Source organism: Hippoglossus hippoglossus, chromosome 1 (genome assembly GCF_009819705.1).
Source record: "Hippoglossus hippoglossus isolate fHipHip1 chromosome 1, fHipHip1.pri, whole genome shotgun sequence".
Lineage (NCBI taxonomy): Eukaryota > Metazoa > Chordata > Actinopteri > Pleuronectiformes > Pleuronectidae > Hippoglossus > Hippoglossus hippoglossus.
The window spans coordinates 9,468,165-9,486,967 of record NC_047151.1 but is presented as its reverse complement, the minus strand read 5'-3'; the positions used below and the strand labels follow the sequence as shown (position 1 = coordinate 9,486,967).

General features: G+C 41.8%; 1 protein-coding gene across 2 annotated transcripts in view; it reads left to right on the top strand.

The window, feature by feature from the left end:
• pkd1a (polycystic kidney disease 1a) overlaps positions 1–18,803 on the top strand; it is a 63,748-nt gene that overhangs the window by 10,669 nt on the left and 34,276 nt on the right. For both annotated transcript variants that reach the window (XM_034596845.1, XM_034596852.1), the window contains exons 2-16: positions 5,361–5,432; positions 5,861–5,929; positions 6,937–7,008; positions 8,111–8,274; positions 8,473–8,726; positions 9,181–9,441; positions 9,588–9,756; positions 10,189–10,366; positions 12,207–12,421; positions 13,412–13,533; positions 13,628–13,778; positions 15,767–16,029; positions 16,374–16,754; positions 17,114–17,596; positions 18,380–18,511. In XM_034596845.1, the coding sequence (XP_034452736.1) occupies positions 5,361–5,432; positions 5,861–5,929; positions 6,937–7,008; positions 8,111–8,274; positions 8,473–8,726; positions 9,181–9,441; positions 9,588–9,756; positions 10,189–10,366; positions 12,207–12,421; positions 13,412–13,533; positions 13,628–13,778; positions 15,767–16,029; positions 16,374–16,754; positions 17,114–17,596; positions 18,380–18,511 (2,986 nt within the window). The remainder of the gene's footprint in view (positions 1–5,360; positions 5,433–5,860; positions 5,930–6,936; positions 7,009–8,110; positions 8,275–8,472; positions 8,727–9,180; positions 9,442–9,587; positions 9,757–10,188; positions 10,367–12,206; positions 12,422–13,411; positions 13,534–13,627; positions 13,779–15,766; positions 16,030–16,373; positions 16,755–17,113; positions 17,597–18,379; positions 18,512–18,803) is intronic.

Below are 18,803 nucleotides of genomic sequence, written 5' to 3'. Positions count from 1 at the left end.
TCAGGGTTCGTTTTAATGTTCACTTAAGAAAATGTTTGCTGTCGTAAACTAAGTTCTGCATACGTGCCTGTGTTAGTTGTTTTATTACAGTGTAAGAGTCGGCCTCATCACAAGTGGAGACAGTTTCAACTATTAAAATACCCCAGAACAGTTCGTGAAATGTGTTGTCACGTTGTCCCTTCACTGCAATACACAGAGAAGGTTTGAAATATCTAAGCAAAGAATATAATGTCACACCGATGGTCTTTAAACAGACAGTCCACACAAACTGTATGGGTTGAGAACTAAACACACATGGGGATGTAAGATGTTTAGTGATTACTGTGACAGAGAACAGCAGCTTGAAATCAGTTGGTCTCAAGTCAATGGTGTCAAGTTTGTATAGAAAATATGGGCCAAGAAACGTTCTAGATTAGTTTTGCAGCATAATCCAGGACCAGAATCACCCTAACGCTCAGTATGTCCCAAAGACCATGTGTCAAAATCAATTGCTAAATATACATGTACAAGCTTTGGAGCATTGATGATTTTACTGCATTTTGTAGAATCTGCACAGTGTATAGGGGATACTGCTGCAGGAGTACTTCCTATAGAGGTTTCAGAAATAATTTCCCTCCCAATCATTTCAAAGTGTTAGTATTTGAACTGATCACAGACACTCTGAAAGGCAGCGTTTACACCTGCCTGCTGAAGACTTTATTGTTCTCATTTTTGTACAGATTGGAGACGTATTCAATCACTTATCAAGCTCCTTCAGTTGCTTTGAGTTTTTTTTTTTATTCCCCCAATTTTTTCAGATTGATCCTTTCCTCTATTCATATTTTCTCTCATTTCCTCTACCCAAGTAGTTTGTGCGTGTGTGTGTGTGTGTGCGTTTGTGTGCTCCATACTAAAACCCAGTTAAATGGGGATCGCCAGTTGGGAATGAGCTGATTTTTGGGTCAGTGATTAAAGACAGGGTAAGGGTTATTGTAGGCATGGTTAGGATAAGTAAGGAAATAAATGTAAGTCTAGGCAAATAGAGAGAACGTGTGTGTGTGTGTGTGTGTGTGTGTGTGTGTGTGTGTGTGTGTGTGTGTGTGTGTGTGTGTGTGTGTGTGTGTGTGTGTGTGTGTGTGTGTGTGTGTGTGTGTGTGTGTGTGTGTGTGTTCTCATCCTCCGGCTCAGAATAAGTGGCACCAGACGGGCCTTATAAGGAGTGGTTAGATCACTGGCCACACCGTCAGTAAAACAGAACCATATGTGTGCTGTGCTGTGTGTGTGCGTGTGCATGCCCATATCTAAAATGCGATTTGCAGGGTGTGTGTGTGTGTTAGTAAGTAAAACCATGTGTGGCCAGAGGTAGCTGAGAGAACGGGAGCCTGTTGTTAATAGACATGTTGAAGGTCACATTATATTGTCATGTTAAACACACACAAACACACACACATTTTCTCTCTCTCGCTCTCTCTCTTTAATCTCCATATGTCTAACCAGTGTTAATTTGATCAGAATGAGTTTTCGTATATGGTCGAGTTATAAGAAGAGGTGTCAGCCTAATGTGTGAATGATCAGATCATGGGTGGAGCATCTTTCTGCCGTCCTCTTTCATCCACTGATGGGTTTAGCAGAGGAGGACTCTCTCTCTCTCTCTCTCTCTCTCTCTCTCTCTCTCTCTCTCTCTCTCTCTCTCTCTCTCTCGGTCTCCATCTTTCTTACACAGCTTGTCTGGAATGTACAGATGTTTCCTTTTGGGAATGGGCGTCCTGCTCTGTTCACACACACACACACACACATGCACACAAAGAAAGAAAGCGAGAGATACACATCTTCCTGCAGTAAATTGTCGATTGTTAATTCAGCACGCTGAAAGTAGAGATATGGATCAGAAAGGAAGTAGAGCTTTTTCTACATTAGATCATTTCTGTTCTGCAGACCAGCACTACCTTGGCGTCCCACACAAGCAAACAACACACACACGCACACACACACACACACACACACACACACACACACACACACACACACACACACACACACACAGTGCTCTCTCAACCTCTGGCTTCTTGTCATCTTGCTCCCTGTTTATTTCTTTCCTTCTCCTTTTGTCTCCTCGTTCTCTCGTGCAGCTGAGGCTCTGCTGTGACGGCTCACAGACGAGACTGAAGCCACTTAACTTAGCTCGGCTCTGCCCTGCTCTGCTCTCCTTCAACCAATTCAGTTTTCTCACTTCCTGCTTCGCTTCTCTTCAGTTTTTTTCACCAATAACAACTCCAGTTTGGAAATAATGATATGTTTATGTATATGCGTTTGCACTCTGTGGGTAGTATGATTGGACGTATACATAAACATGATCATTGGAGCTTATTTACCTATAAACTTATATTTAGTCTGATATTAACTTATCGAAGATATATAATTATTGAAACATATCTTGTCTGATACTACAGTAACAGGGAATTGTTTTACAGAATTTTAAAATATGTTTTAGGTCGATTCAGAGACAATTTTACCTTAACATTGTCTGCCTATTACTAGAGACTCGTGCAGTTTCTGTGTGGAATGGGCTGTTTGTTTGTCCTGTGGTAAAGCTCTGGAGCTACTTCAGAATTATTCCTTGTCACTAGTGAGTCCTCCTCAAACAGTTCTACAATATACATTCACTTTTTATTATTTGTGTGCTGGATGTTGTGCGCTGATGTCTATGGTGCAGAGTAAAGTTAGACAACTTTGTGTTCATCCTACCTGGTTTATCTGCAGTGAAGATTTTATAGTCAATGTTTTTCATAAAATTGGACCAAATTTGCTTTATTAAGATTCCTGTGTGTGGTTTATATTAGAGGTGTGCATCTTCACTAGCCTCACAATTCATTAATGATTCAGCAGTCTACGATTCGATGCACAACAATGCATCTCGATGCATTTCAATGTATCACATCTACAATTTTCTATATTACTGCACATGGCTGCTTTTTCCTCAACTAATAAAATCAGTCAGACAAACATGAACTCTATTTGTATTTATAAAGTGCTTTAAAAAGTACTATAGACTGTTACTGTTATTACAATTTACAAAATAAGGTTTTCAATGGAAAAATCAGACAGTAAGTCTATGACAGTGGTCAGTGCGCTCCACACTGATTCGACATCCATTGAGTTTCGGCTTATGTGCTGCACCTAAGGCTTAAAAGGACAAACTGGTCAGCAAGTGACTCCGCTCCTCTGACGTTTTCTAATCATCACACTTAGAACTGATCTTTATAAAAACCTACTGAATTCATATTTATGTTCCTGGATAAACGGGGCTCCGCTTCTTCTGCAACAAAGAAGTTAAAACACAGCGTTGTGTCATAACCTGCAGGAGTGTGTGTGTGTGTGTGTGTGTGTGAGAGTGTCGGCTCGTCTCACACGCAAACTGATGACCACATGTATTTAGTTATTAATCAATGATGTCCTGTCTGTGCGAGTCACGTTATGTCTTGTGTTGTTTAGCAGGGGAATGCGTGCGCACGGTGTATTTAAACACGTGTCTCATAAACTCTAGAGCGACTTTACAAACACAAAGTAAACGTCAGTCCTGTACGTGTCCTAATACCCTCCGTGATGGTGTTTATTATTAACGTGTAAAGTGAGTGCAGGCCAGAGGGGGAATGAGGAGGAAGCAGATTCAGACAGAGACTCTGACACAGGACGACCGGACCTTTAATGTGCGTCTGTCCTGATCCTGGCGCAGCACGGCAGGACATCGCTAAAACAATGAACGTAGTGAAAACATGAATCGATTATGTTCTGCCTCTGCATCGATGCAGAGTCGTCCACGTCTGCATCGCGATGCATCTAAGTATCGAGACATTTCCACACCTCTAGTTTATATGTAAGTTTCAATGATTTACTGAACTGGTGTTATTTCTTCATACATTGCATGTCGGTTATTTCAGTGGTCTGTTAAGCAACTACTCAAGTCTTTAAGTCAGCTTGTTATAAAGCATTGCAGCAACAAAACATTGTGCTTTTACTTTGAAGATAAATTGCTAAACTATGAATTTGTTACCTTGACAGAGATCAGTGCCTGTGTCTCAGTCCCGTATGGTGTAATAATAACAATCAAATTATCAGACTGATGTGGCGCCGCAATGAAAAGGACATGTTCAACTGGGTCCACACACAAAAGACACACTGCCCTGCCCCCATTGACTGCTCCAGAATGCTGGTCCCCTTTTTAAATCATCTGTATTAATATTGGACATATAACCTGTCCAAATAGCAACAAATACAACAGTGCTCTTCCCTGGGCCATTAAGAATACACATGCCAAGAGTTTGAAAAGATGAACAGTTAGTGAGATATGTGTTTCTTTTATTTAATCTCAGTAACTCATAAACTCTAAATTAAACTTCTAATCACTTAATGAAGAAACTCACATGTCCTCATTCTTATAGAAGGTCTATAGCTTTATGATTTGCTCTTCACTATTTTTTTCGAATGCCTTCGGCGGCCTCCCAGAAGACATTTCACATCACGTCATTTTTTACTTCTTTGCTTTGGCTTGCAGACTTTAAACTGTTAAGCAGAAAGCCCGAATTATAAACAGGGAGAGTGCAGGGTTTCAAAAAGCAGGGACACTTGTAAACTGTGGCGTACGTATGATATTGGTTCCACTATGGAAAATTTTGGATCGTCTTTTTGGATCTTGACCCATGTCAGGAAATAAAAGTCAAGACATAGGCCTCTGTTGCTTCAATATAAGCCGCTCTTTACCTCCCTTGTAACAGCACCTTTATTAACGCATGACACTAAATCATAAGAGTGCCCGTTTTAAAATAGTTTATTTTTATCAATTGATAAAAGAATTACATTACACATGAGAATTACTCACTAGCACAAACAGACACACACACCATGCTGTCATTTTATTTGTTTGAATACATATTCTGTTCCTCCACAAATAAAAAGGACCTATTGTACTTGATATTTTATTTGTTAGGAGAGTTCACTGAATTCCATGCTGTTGAAAACATTGACTTAATCAACTGAAAAAGTCAAAGGTCACATGTATTTTAAACAAAACTATTTTTCAAACGATTTGTTGTTAAAAACATTAAGTTAAATGACATTTTTTGCCGACAGCAGCCTTATGATGTGTCATCACAAAGATTCTCTATTGTTATGTCCTCAGCTTTGTGGTCTTTGGCACGTCCACTCACATATTTAGAGGGTCTGGTTTTATTTATCCCCGACTCTTTTCTTATGAGCTGAAAGTTTCACTTTCTCTCTTCTTCGCTGTCACAACATTTCATTTCAGAGCACTTAACCCATCACATGATATGGTCAATTACGTCATTGTGCATTTTAAAAGTGGATATCCTGGTTTGTTTCCTCAGAGATCTTTCCAAGAACCACATCTCCTCCCTTGATACCAGCCTGTGGGATCGTCTCCCCGGCCTCCGAGAGCTGTGAGTACAGTTAGTATGTTGTTCAATTTTCATCTATACCCAACCTATGTGTCTATCTGTATACTTTAAAATAATCTTTACTCAAGAGCATGGTCGTTCAGTTTGAGAGCATGACATATTGATTTCACGTTCGGATTTTGTATTGCGCTGACTCAAAACCCTGCACTCGCACTCAAATATACCCTGCTTGTAGGGCGGGACAATTTCCCTTGTCATCACTTCACCTGGCATTCTATTGGTTGGGGAATTTTGACAGACTTGTTGCACAAAAGTGCCCAAGAGCAGAAGAGTAAAACCAAGAGCAGAAGCTGGAGCGCAGGAAATCTAAACACAAGCAGAGTATCTTTGAGTGTGAGCGAGCGTGAGATAGGGAAAAAAATGCATCTCTGTCAATCCATCTAACTATATCTATATCATCTATGTTTTAGGTATCTTCAAGGGAACAGGATCAATGTTCTCCCTAGAGGTGTATTCTGCTGTGGGCCACTCTCAGTCGTGTAAGTACAGAGTCTGGAGAAGATGAGGACCTGGAAAACTAAAGGTTCTTAGTAAAGTACAAGAGAGAAGCGAGGGAGAACGAGGAAGATGAAAAAGGAGAGAAAGAAAAGTTTGGTTTAGTCTGGATTTAAGTAGGCAGAAATCCCAGGAGTAAGCTAGCTGAACCAGAAAGCGTTCATGAAAAAAACACACCCACACACACTTTATATTGCACACACACACACACACACACACACACACGCACACGCACACATATACATACACACCAATCACTGCACAATTAAGTTCAATTACAGCTTACTGCTCCAGGCTCCCAGTACCTCCTTCTATCCCTCCCTCCATCTGTCCATCTCTCCCCCTACTTCATCCATTACCTTATTTCTTCCACCCATTGGATTGGTGTTTTAAGTGTGTGTGCGTGTGTGCGTGTGTGTGTGTGTGATGAGAGAGGACTCTAGCGGTTTCCATCAGTTCCTTCCAAAACCACCACACAACGGCCCCATTATGTAGCCTTACTGGATAGAGGAGAGAGGGAGGGATGAGAGAACAAGCGAGAGAAGCATGGAACCAAACCATGGAGAGTAGAAGGGTAGAAACATCACAAGTCTGAAATAATGTCTGCTACTCAGCACTGAAGTTGTTTGGGGTTTTAAATTTTGTTTATATTTTCTTTGTCATTCAGTTGTGTGTTGTTTTATATATTTGAGTAATATGAGACATTTCTATGTAAAGAGAATGTGAGAATGTTTTTCCTCATGATAAAAACAAATCTTAAAAATCATTCTGGATGAGTGCATCTATTCACAATTGGATAATAATGCAGGAGAAACATCCAATGACTCAATTATTGGCTTTGGATTTTTTGGCCAACGATTAACTCACATTGCATAAATCTTGCCAAAGTGATGGTTTGATAGTAATTGTCACAAATCAGATTAACCTGTAAGTGAAGGAGAAAGACGGGCTCTTGTTTGACTGTGATGATGTGTCTGTTTTATTCCATCAGCGATTTGAGCAACAACCAAATCACCACCATAGAGGAGAGAATATGCGACAACCTATGCAATTTAACTCAAATGTAAGTAATCACAACTCATTGAACACCTCTTTTTCTGCTGTCTCTCTAATAAATATGAAAATATGAAATAAGGAATCAAATCTAATTGGACCCTGGTTATATAAATCACACATGCACATAAATAGAAGTTCAGCATGATCACACATGCTTTTTTTAAAAAAGCAGCGTGTTTCCAGTTAGCTCACCTACACACAAGATGAATGAAGCTTTGTTTCAGACTGGAGTGGGAGGGAGGGAGTAGTAATTATTCCTCACCAGGGCTCTAGATGAGAAATGTTCTTGTGCAGTGTTTCTTACTGAGTGAAGCAAAATGTGTTAATTGTAAAAAGACCGAGGGTCACATCTTAGATTATATGACTGTTTCCTGTTCTGTTTTTCCCCCCTGGCTTTTTCCTTCTTTCTCTTAGATGTTACCTTTTGTTATGTCGTAGCAGGAAAAGCACGGGTGTAGCTCATAATGTTAATGTTGATAGTTCTGCCAAACGTACCTTTCAGCTATATTTAACTACGTTTATGGTATCTTGCGATATTCACAAAATGGTTTAATTAACAGAAAACCTACACATATACTGTAATTATTAAAAATTACTTTTTTTTTTAAATCTCAAAATATTTTGCAGATATTTTTAGCATTTTACAGTTTTTATTTTAACAAGATATTTCCGTATTATGTTATTGCAAAAGCTGAAATGTTTCACGTTATTTTGTTTAAATATCAAAGTTAATTGACGTTTGAGTGGAGTTTTATCTCACTGTCACACATTGGCGGTGGTTTTGCAACGTTGGGTCAAAAAGTGACACAGTGTTAAGTGGAGATACTTCCATTTTACAAAATGTATTGAATCTCATACTACTTAGTGCATAATAACGTATCACAGAAAGCTTTAATAATTTCATGCTGCTAAAATTTGCTGGTCACAGTAATACTGCCATCTTTGCTTTGGCTCACTGATCAAACTGCATTTTAAGCACCAACACCAGTATGGTGTAGAAAGTAGGGAATGTCAGCTTTAATAGTTTATCACATTAGCACGTGCAAGATTAAGAGTTTAAAACAAGTATGACTCGCCACTCCATTTATTTCTCGTCTTCTCTCCTCTAGCGACCTGAGCAGCAACCCCTTTGACTGTGACTGTAAGCTCTTCCGGTTGGTCAGCTGGCTCCAGGAGAGAGGGGAGCGAGTCCGACGTCCGGACGCCATGCTCTGCAACCACCCTCCTGAACTCCGCCATCAACCCCTGCTCAACGTCAGCCTGCTCACCTGTGGTATGAAACAATACACACCGACATCAATCAGCTGCATGCTTGATGATAAACTAATTGACCCAATGCCACAAACATAATCCAACAAGAAATTCAGACATTAGTTGCTGATTTGGACAGAGATGGTCCAAAGCTGGTTAACATTATAAATATATCTAAGCTGTATTAAGTGACCCTTTAATTCTTTGCCCCCCCTGTCAGGTCTGAACTACGCAGCCTGTCTTGAAGACAGCAGCAGTGTAGGGGGGGGGGGACAGAGTGAGCTTGTTATCTTCTCTTCCTCCACACCCGGGAACTTCACGCGGGAACAGTGTAACAGTGTGTGTTTTGCTGCATCTTACCGTTACGGGGGCTTGGGGGCGAGCCACGAGTGTCTCTGCAGCACAGACTCCGAGCCCAACCTCATCAGTGAATCTCAGTGTTCGGCCGCCTGTACAAACCCCCATGTTATGAAGGTATGTAGCACACTGTGGTCACTGCAATGCAAGATCTTCAGTCAAGTGTTTGCTTTGTAAAGAGCAGCTGCTAATGGAGCCCACCTTCTCTATAGTTTCCTTCTCCTGATTTATTCCTTCCTTTGTAAGCACGCCAAACAGGATTTCCTCCTATAACCCACCAACAACTTCCCTCTTAGGACTGAATGACTCTCTTGCATCCTCAGATTCAGATTTCTGCACGACTGCTGCATGGAGAAACCCAAAAGACCTGAAAATCAAGATTAGTTTATTTTCAATTGGAGCTGTTCATAATTTTAATTATAACCACATTTCTATTTAAAACCATACAAAATTGTGAAACCACAAACATCTTAATAATTAACAGCAAAAAGTGCTTTGTTTTACTTTTGAATACTTGTGCATATTAGCACCAAACCCTCGTTTTCCTCACATGGTTTCCTTTGATTCGCAGGAATGTGGGTTGACTCTGGCTCTCGATGTGTTTGCGGTGGACTTCTCCATCTCACTGAAGCCGCTCCCACTGCAGTGTGTCCATGACCCCGTCGCTTTGGCCGCCACCTCCTCAATCACCCCGGTGACGCTGTCCTGGGACTTTGGCGACCTTTCCTCCCGGGTCAATACTACAGGGACATGCCTCACCACAGCAACTCATAAATATGGACTTCCGGGACACTATGCAGTCAGTGTGATGGCCTGGGCTGGGAACAAGGAGGTGAGACAGACAGAAATGAAATAATTCTTTATTCAGATACACTCAATAAAATAACAGGTGGTTTTCTCAATATTTTTAATGTTTTCCGTTGGTGTATATTCAGCATTGTGGCCTGTGATCGAAATCATTTGCTTGCTCATGCTCAGGTCTCTGCACGTGGAGAAGTGACCGTGACAGTTCCTCCCAAACTGGAGCTGCATTGTCCAACTCTTGCTGTGGCCAATAAGAGCCTGGAGTTCACACTTGTCAGCTGGGGTGCTGTTGGTGTGGATGTAGACTGGAAGATCACAAAGGATGGCGTTCAATTTGCCAAAGGTAAGATTCACACCAGCTGTGATCATCTAATGACTCTCAGCTGATGGACGTTTAATAAACCAGCTCGGAAAGTGATCCCAGTCAATCTGATTAGCTTTGCGTTACCTTTTCTGCACATTTATTTCCCTTTGCACAAATTCAGCATTTAGCACAGTTGCTAAAATATTAGTTTGTCTATTGAACTGACAGCACTGTGTAAATGTATGTTTCTGAACAGTGTTGACTCTCTGCACACGTTGACTTATCATCGGCTCTCTAGAGTGTGCGTTCAGAATGTGTTGTGCAGTTTATGTAACATGGGATTGACTCAGAACAAAGTTTTTTGCCAATAACTTTTTCGAGCAATAAAATAGCCGGTGCATGTTTCCCTGATGTTGTGCGCCTTCAAACAATCTGGGAAATGGCGTGACTCACACATCTGTCCTCCGCCAGCCTCCCCTCACTGTCCAAAAGACGGGGTGTACCACGCCGAGTCGTCACGCTGTTTTCAGATAGTCCCGGGGGAGTTGAGCTGGACCGATGCTCGACAACAGTGTTCTGACCGCGGCGGGGATCTGGCAATCATCAGGACGGATGCACTCTGCAACCTGCTGGCACCCAAAGTCACACAGTGAGTGTTGTCTGTCTTTATGAAGTGCAAGAGGGGGGCCGCGGTGTTTCTCTCTGCGCAATTAATTGTTTTGATGTAATTTTTGATGTAGGTTAGATTTTCTCTTAATTTCTTTATCAGTTTTCCTCAAAATAAAGACCTTATTCTTTCAGTAAGTGCTCATGTGCCAATGTGTTAGTATCACTATGTACAGACAACACATACATATATATAAATAGACACATAAATAGATATCAGTGTTCATACTATATCAGGCCCTGCAGAAAGTTGGCAGGTACAGACCAGACAAGCTGCCAGCTCTGTGACACAATGCGTCATCCCAGGTTGCATTACAAAGTTAACAGTTCTCACCATGTTGCCGTCTGCTTGCGGAGGCGAGCCAAAGAAACACTGAAACAGACAACAAATTCTCAAAACAGATGTTGAACTTTCAATCACTGACAATCACAACAGGACTTGGATTGGATGGGGGTGTGTGTGAAACATGTGTTTTTCTTGCTTCTCCCCTCCTGTCTCAGGCACATTTGTCATTTTTTTCCCTGCGTGCTGGTGCTGTTCAGGCATGATGCCTTTGATAAAGTTCTTTGTTTGTCTATTAATTTTGTATCTGTTCTCATTATTCTGCGGCTGCGATAAAAAATAATGAAACGTTTTTTTTTTTTTCTCAGTGTAGCACATATTCCGATGCGAACAGATGACGACAACGAGCTTTGTCTTGGCAACCGTACACAGTTTCTTTGTTCAAAAACAGCCATGCTTCTTTGCGTTATCCACCGCACATCTGTGTGATGCACTGTTTAAGGATGTCGCTCTTAGCTTTGCTACGACAAAAAAAGACCCGTCGGACCTTGCACTGGTCTGAAGGCCTCCTTTTAGGTTGGAGAAGGTCGCAAAAACACACATCTGTAAAAGCACAGCTGCATTGTAACTCCAACACCCTGGGAGGAGGAGTCCACACGTCATGCTGTGTGTGTTAATGCGAGGGTAGAGGCCCTGCACTCGCAGACCTAAGTGGATGAGAGAAGAAAAAACCTGCTGCAGATGGAGCTTATCCCCTTCTCCTCCTCCGCTCATGTGTTTCTCCACCCCCTCGCTTATATAAGGAACTGCTCTTTTTTTTAAAATCAGACCTCGTCATTTTTTTGCCACAAAGACCCTTTTTCTTGTTCCCTCTCTGCTTCTAATTGTGAACCCCGGTCCCCTCTCTTAGATGTCGTTTCCACAGATGTGAGTATTCAGCCAGTGTAGAAAAGTCTGCTCAAAAGAAAGAAAGAACACAAAAAAACTAAAAACACTGTCATTTTATCATTGTGTATCACACAGTGAGGGTAAGACCATTGTGTTTTTTCAGTTAAAAGCCTATGACAGAAAAAACTGAGAGGGGATTGTGCAGTCCATTAGTGGAGAGTTTATCTGTCGTAATCACAGGGACACACTAAATATCTGACATCTCCTCCGGAACATCCCACTGGGCTTCAATCAAAAGCCATTTTCCTACTCTCTCCTCCCTGCAATTATTGATTGTTGAAGGCAGGCTAGCGCATAATTCACTTATTGAGAAACACATTGATTCACGTCTTGATGTTTTGTGGGGAGGTTTGTGTGTTGTGTTGTTCCTTGTTCAAGGAAAAGACCCTTTTCAATCGTTAAATTATTTACCCTTGATTTGCCTTTTGTTTTCGAGGATCATTTCATGCAGATTTTCTTTTCTTTTCTTACATTCGGTGATGTTTGTATGTGTGTTTTCTCTCGTGTGCACTTCAAGTAAAGGAGCCTATTTTCCAGCTGTCAAGCAGGCGCTCTGTTAATCTCTGTGTTACCTGTCCATTCCCTGCCCCAGGGAACGAGGCGCGTGGCTTGGCTTGAGTGACGTTAACTCTCCAGGAAAGCTGCACTGGGTGAACGGCTCTGAGGCGAAGGAGGGAGAGGAGGGCCAGCCGCCTCGCTCCCCGATATTCCGTGGGAACGTGTGCGTCTCGCTTGATCAGCGAGGTCAGACCAGTTCACATCCATGCAACGCCAAACGCGCCTATGTCTGCCAGTACAGGCCTCAAGGTAGATTCCATATATTCACACACACACACACACAAAATGTGTGCACAAAAATACGAAGCAGTTCAAATACCTAGAAACCCATAATCGGGGGGAGGAAATGGAAGCTGAGGCGGAGATTCAATACGAATATCCTCTGCACCTAAGTGGTTTGGGGTGAAGAATTTCAATCTTCTTCACTTTCATATAAATTAAAACATGGCACAAACGAGTGTAGCAATAAAAATCCTACCGCTTCCTTCATAACTAATTACAAGCGCAAGATTTGCTCTCTGAAGCCCCATTTATAATTGGAGTACACTTGGCATTGAAACAAATTGCTCCTTGTGTAAGAAGCATCCAGAGACTGTTCTTTATTATGATTAGATCAGAGTAATGTGGCACAGCATCTCCGTATTTTAATCAAACTAATGCACTCTTGTCTCTGGAAAGAAGCAGGGTCATGTTTTCACACTAGGTGGACAGGGAGGAATGGAAAAAAAATGATATGTAGCTAATGTATTAATTATGTTCCCCAAAGGCCACATACATAATGAGCATGTCCTCTTTCTCATAATCACCTCCACCAAGGTGCTTTATGTTTTCGCCCCTGGCCCTTTGTTTGTTTGTAAGTGAGATTATACATAACCAACTAAACGAATTCCCAGGAAACTTGGTGGAAGCGTGCGGTATGGGTCAGAAGGGAGCACGTTAAGTTTTGGTCCGGATCCAGATCAGGGGGCGGATTGAGGAATTATTTTCACTGTATTCAACATTGTGAGATAGGGTGTTTTAGTTTTACATTTTCACTGATTTGCCAGGGGAATAATTTTGATAGAAAAAAAATTCAGCCACATTTAGGAGACTGATGAGTGTGTGCAATTTGGTGCGGCTGGATTGAAATCAAGGAGACTGTTCGTTGAGGTATGTGCTCTACTGAGTGCCATTTTAAGTTTCTTTATGTATAATCAACATTCTCGTTTTTATTTCATTCTTTTTTTTCCACCTCTACAGTGCGTGTTCCAGATGCAGGGATCTACACTGTGGGGCTGCCTGTGTTCACCTCCCAAAATCCTTTGCACCGTGCCTCGCCCTCTCCGCTCTCTCCTCCACAACCGCCCAGCAGTGGAATAGAGGTGAGGCGGAATCTCAGCTCGTCAATGTTCATCGTTTTCTCTTCCTCAAACCTTCTTTTGTCAATCGTTCTGTTGTTTTTTTTTTCTCACTCAGGTGCTGTTGTTCCCGGCTCTTAGCTTCGTTCAGGCAGGTCGTCTGTCCTCCCTTGAGTTTGTCACTCAGGAACTCAGCTCACAAATCCAAGTTCGATTCCAGACCTACAGCCCTCACTGTCATTATCCAGGCCTGCACCTGCTGCTGCCCAGTGAGTCACACACACATAAACAGATACACACTAACTCGGCTTGTTAAACCATCCACACATTTGTGGTGAATATAAGCAGGTGTCAAAAAAAGGAAAAAAACAACCTATAAGCCACCTGCACTCATACCTTCGGTTAGATAAAAATACACACACACACACACACACACACACACACACACACACACACACACACAGTGACCAACATTTGTCTAAAGTTGTTAGGTAGGTGAACATGACAGAGGAGACAGAAAGTAGGATGACACAGAAGAGGAGCGAACAAGACCAATCAAGGTCACCTCCCTTCTGAGCTCCCTCCTATTCTCATCCAGACACAGCACTGCAACACTGCGTGGCACATGGCACAGAAGATTGAGATGCTTTCTGTGTTTTCTTTTGTACACCTCCACCGAGACACAACAGAAAGATGAGGAGCAGAGAGCAGACGCACATGAAAGACCTGAGAAACAAATCCACAGAGAGAAGAGCGGTTGTTTTGTCTGTAAAACTTTCACTTTGTGAAATTTGTGAATGCAGCAGTGGTCAGTGGAGGTAATGACGTCACGCAGCTGCACTATAAATCCCAGAGAGCACGTTTACTCGACCCCACTCAGAGATGGATTCAAGCCCAGCACGCTAATTATCTTCCAAAAACACTTTTACATATGTGCACGCTTTCTGGTGTTTTTTTGCGGAGCTTTTCTTGTTTGATTTCTCTTTCATCCAGTAAAACGTTGCTTTTATGTGCAGTTTATTCTTCTCAGATGTAAGATGTGACCACACTGACGCATCAGCTGCACATTGAGATTTATTTGTCGATTGTCTTTATGCTTTTATCCAGAGCCATTATTTACATTACATTTCATTTAGCTGACACTTTTATCCAAAGCGACTTACAATAAGTGCATTCAACCATGAGGAACAAACCCAGAACGACAAGAATCAAGTCAGTACAATGTGCTTCAAAAAATATGGACGTCCATATGGAAGTACATATGTCCCACTCTTATGAACACAATATCTCGAGGTTCAAGGATGAATTATTACATTTTGATGGTCAAGCTCTGTGGGACCTCATAACACACCGAGAACAAAATAATTCATACATTCATCCATGACAAACGACACCAAATAGTTTTTTATTCAATTTCTTTACTGCATACAGTTTATTGCATGAGTCTGGACTGACATCAAAGGAAACAAGTGGTTCTTTCTTCTTAAAATATCACTCTGTTTTTAATGAAAATAATAAATTTGTATAATTTTTACAGATGATATATAATTTTCCATTAAACAGAGAGAAGGCGGAATGAAAAACACAATATATTTAAAGACTACATAAAGTGGTCGATGGTAAAAAATACTTTTATTACTTTTGCTGTTACTTTTATATACCAAACACACAATTAGCAGATAAAACATGAAGCAATTATCTAAGTTAAACTATCTAAAAGTACATAAAATCGTGACTGTATTCTGATATTCAAAGATTTGGTCTGCTCTTTATTCTTTTGTAATATGGTATAACTTTAAGATAAAATATATAACAATTCTTCATTTAAATGTCAAAAAAAGTTCACACCTATGTTATATATTTTCCTGACTTGTTCACTGACATTATCCACATTTTTCCAACAATGTTCAAACCCAGAGAAATCCACAATATCACTCAAAATATCAGGATGTTTAATTTTGATCGCCTGTTAGCCAATCGGCTGTTTTTTCCTTCACCTGTTTGTATTTGTCACTTTTAAAGAATCACAAAAACTTGTTGCTGTTTTCTGCATAACGTGAATCTGTGAACATGATTTGCACCAGAGTCAGGTCAGGTAGATTTTCATCGGCAATGATCTCACCCTGCATCACGGCGTCATCAAACAAGGTCTTAAGTTTTGGTTTTGAGTAAGAGACTCTTAGTGCCCGAGGTTACATATTGTACGTTTAAAAATGAGAAGTTAATGACTGAAAGAAAAATCTGTCTTGTGTCTCAGGTTGTGGAGGTCCAGCGTGTGCTCCAGTGGCTGTTTGTGTCCCAAATGACACCAAGACTAGTGACCCACCCTCTTGCCCCCCACTGGAGCAGTGGTGTCCCTTCCAGCACCGCTGCCTTGCACTGTCGAGTCCCTGCCAGCCGTCGTCCTGTCCTAACTGCAGCCAAACGCACCACCTGCCTCCTGGGGCGCTCAGGCCCCGCTACACCCTTCAAAACGAGGTGGTCTTCACTCTACCAGCAGGACCAGCTGCTCATGTAGTGGTGAGAGGGATTTCTTTTGCCTCCAACGTTACTCCAAAGTTGTTTAAACAGGGAGCGAAGTTTTTTAATTTTTTGCTTTTGAAATACAGAAAACCTAGAAGAAAACTGATTACTTCCAGCTTCAGTTTGAGGGTGTTTACAGCCAGATAGGATAAACAGGGAAGGGATTGCAGCTGTTGTGGAAGGTCCGCCATTTTACTGCAACAAAAGAAGCAGATTATGCTAAGATTCAATAAAGAAGACTCTTCTATTTGTATACAAAGTTGGTAATGTGCAATCTTACCTTGATCTATGTGACTTTGATTTGTAATTGCCTCTAACGTACACTGTCCTGTTTTTCCCAGGTACAAGAATACCTGGAGGACCTCTTGGTTTCCGGCGGTGATGTCATCGCCCTGCAACATGATGCCGGTCCCGGGTCCTTGCTCCGCTGCCAGTCCTCCATACACTCACAGTGGCGACAACCTGTTCTGGCCCTCAACCAGTCGGAGTGGTTCTGGATAAACAACACCAGACATTCAGCAGATAGATCGGCCGACTCTGACGCCGACCCTCTGCCCGACCCGGAGCTTGACGTGGAGGTGCTGGTGGAGGATGGCGAGGGAGGGTGGCTGGAGGAAGTGGTCTGCCCCGTCAGAGTGCTCTATGTGGGTCAAAGTGAGACCCAGCTGCAGGGAGCACAGCTGTCTGCTGGTTTACCGCTGCCTGGACTCTACAGCCTGCTGGTAAGACATCAAAGCAGCGTGTCATATCCCAGCATGCACCTATCAACATGCATGAGGAGGCCAAACTAGAATGTGGAATAGACTATTAAATATATCTTTTTTCCTGGAAGATTTGTTTTTTCTAATGACTCCAATGTGAGATAAAGCAATTAACTTTAGATTTAACATTTTGCGAAGGAGTTTATGTTTAAATCTCACGATAGATCAATGTAATTTATTGATAATTTTTAACAATATGTTTGCATGAGATTTCAATGTGACGGCATGAAAATTAAACAATCAACCCCAGATAAGTGTCTGTATTGATCTTTGTCCTTTATTAGCACTTCTATAATAATTGAGACAAAATTAACTTTCAGGTGACCTCTGCTGAGCCAGCATACCCAGCCTCAGCATCATGCCCACTGCGCGTGGTGCCCCCGCTGGGCTTGACAGTCCTCCACCCCCTCCCCCAAAATGGCTCCTACTATCTGCAGCCCAACAACACCCGTCTGCTGCTCCGTGTCCAGTCTCGCTACGCAACACAAGTATCTTGTCGAGGCAGCAATCGCAGCATCACCTTCCAGCAAGAATGTCCATCAGCAGTTTCATCCGGCGCGGCGCTCTGTCGGCCCGGACTGAGCTCAGGGACAGGGGTCAAGGTCACCGAGCCCAGCCTGTACGCAGTCCTGGAACTGAACCTGGGAGCAGAAGAGCAGAGGAGTCCAGTACAGGTGGAGCTGGAGGCACACAGTAACGTGACTGAGGCCAGCCTGATTATAGTTGTCCACCTGGAAGAGCCCCTCAGAGGACTGGTGGTGCAGCCGCACCCTGCCCACCGAGTGCTGATGGAGTCAGTTGTGGTGAGTGTATGTATTTGTGCATTTTTATTTTAGATATAAGGGTTTCCCATGCATACTGGATAACCTGGAAATTTAGAGACTTCTTTTCCATTCAACCTAACAGTTTACCTTATCATGTGATTTATAGAGAAAAAGCATAGTTATCCAAGTTTGATGTTATGGGGACCTGCATATAAGCCAGTGTTTACAGTGTTCATGTAAGTCAAGTTAGAAAACATTTAGGACTAACAAAAATTGCTTATTGTACAGTCATCAGTGATCATCAGTAGTCATCACCTGTAATTAAAACACTTAATCATGAACCCATCACAAATATAGGAGAAATAAAATGCGTTTTTAAATTTGTCAACAGGAGACCATTGACACCATCCCTGGTGTCTTTGTCATCGTCCCTTGTTTTGTATCTCCATTTGGTTGGTGCTTGTATATTGTCTTCATCACCACTGCTATGATATCCCTTACATATTGATATATTGTGCTATATATTTATCTTTAATTTGACCATGTCCTTGCAAGTACAGATGGTCATCCGATTTGTACTTGAACCCTGAACATCTTTCATTGGTGTCAGTCTGACAACTCATAGTTCAAATTTGGCGCCCAGGCTCAGCTCACTCCCCCAGATTGCAGCGATATCGTGGAGAAAGTGAAATGGTCTTTTAAAGCTTTTAAAGACTTGATGATCACTCAAAGTGCTCAACAGTACCACTCATATGTTGTATGAATACGTTGAATGTGTGCCACGTGTGATGTTGATATGTTGTTTATATATGTCTGTTACAGAGCTACACAGCATCAGTCCGCGAAGGCTCCAGTCCCACGTTTAAATGGACAGTGGACGACAAACCCTACTTCACCTATTACAACACTGTTCTCAACGTCATCTACCAGCACGCGGCCGTCTACAAGCTCACCGTGAGTTTCCGTCACATGAGGCAATCAATCTGCCAAAGTGTCTCTGTTACGTGCCTACATGCAAGAATAGGATTTTTTGGATTCAATTTATATGTGACAGGTTTTCTTTTAGTCTCAACACTGACAAAATGTCTCTACACAGTTATTATTTTATATAAAATATTATTATAAAAAGGAATTTACTTTTTTATTACAGTAGTACAGTGTCCGTTCTAAACCTGCCTGTTTTGGGACAGGCTCTTTACTTGGCCTGTGGTGATGCTGTTTGCAGCTTTCGCTCAGAAACTGTAAA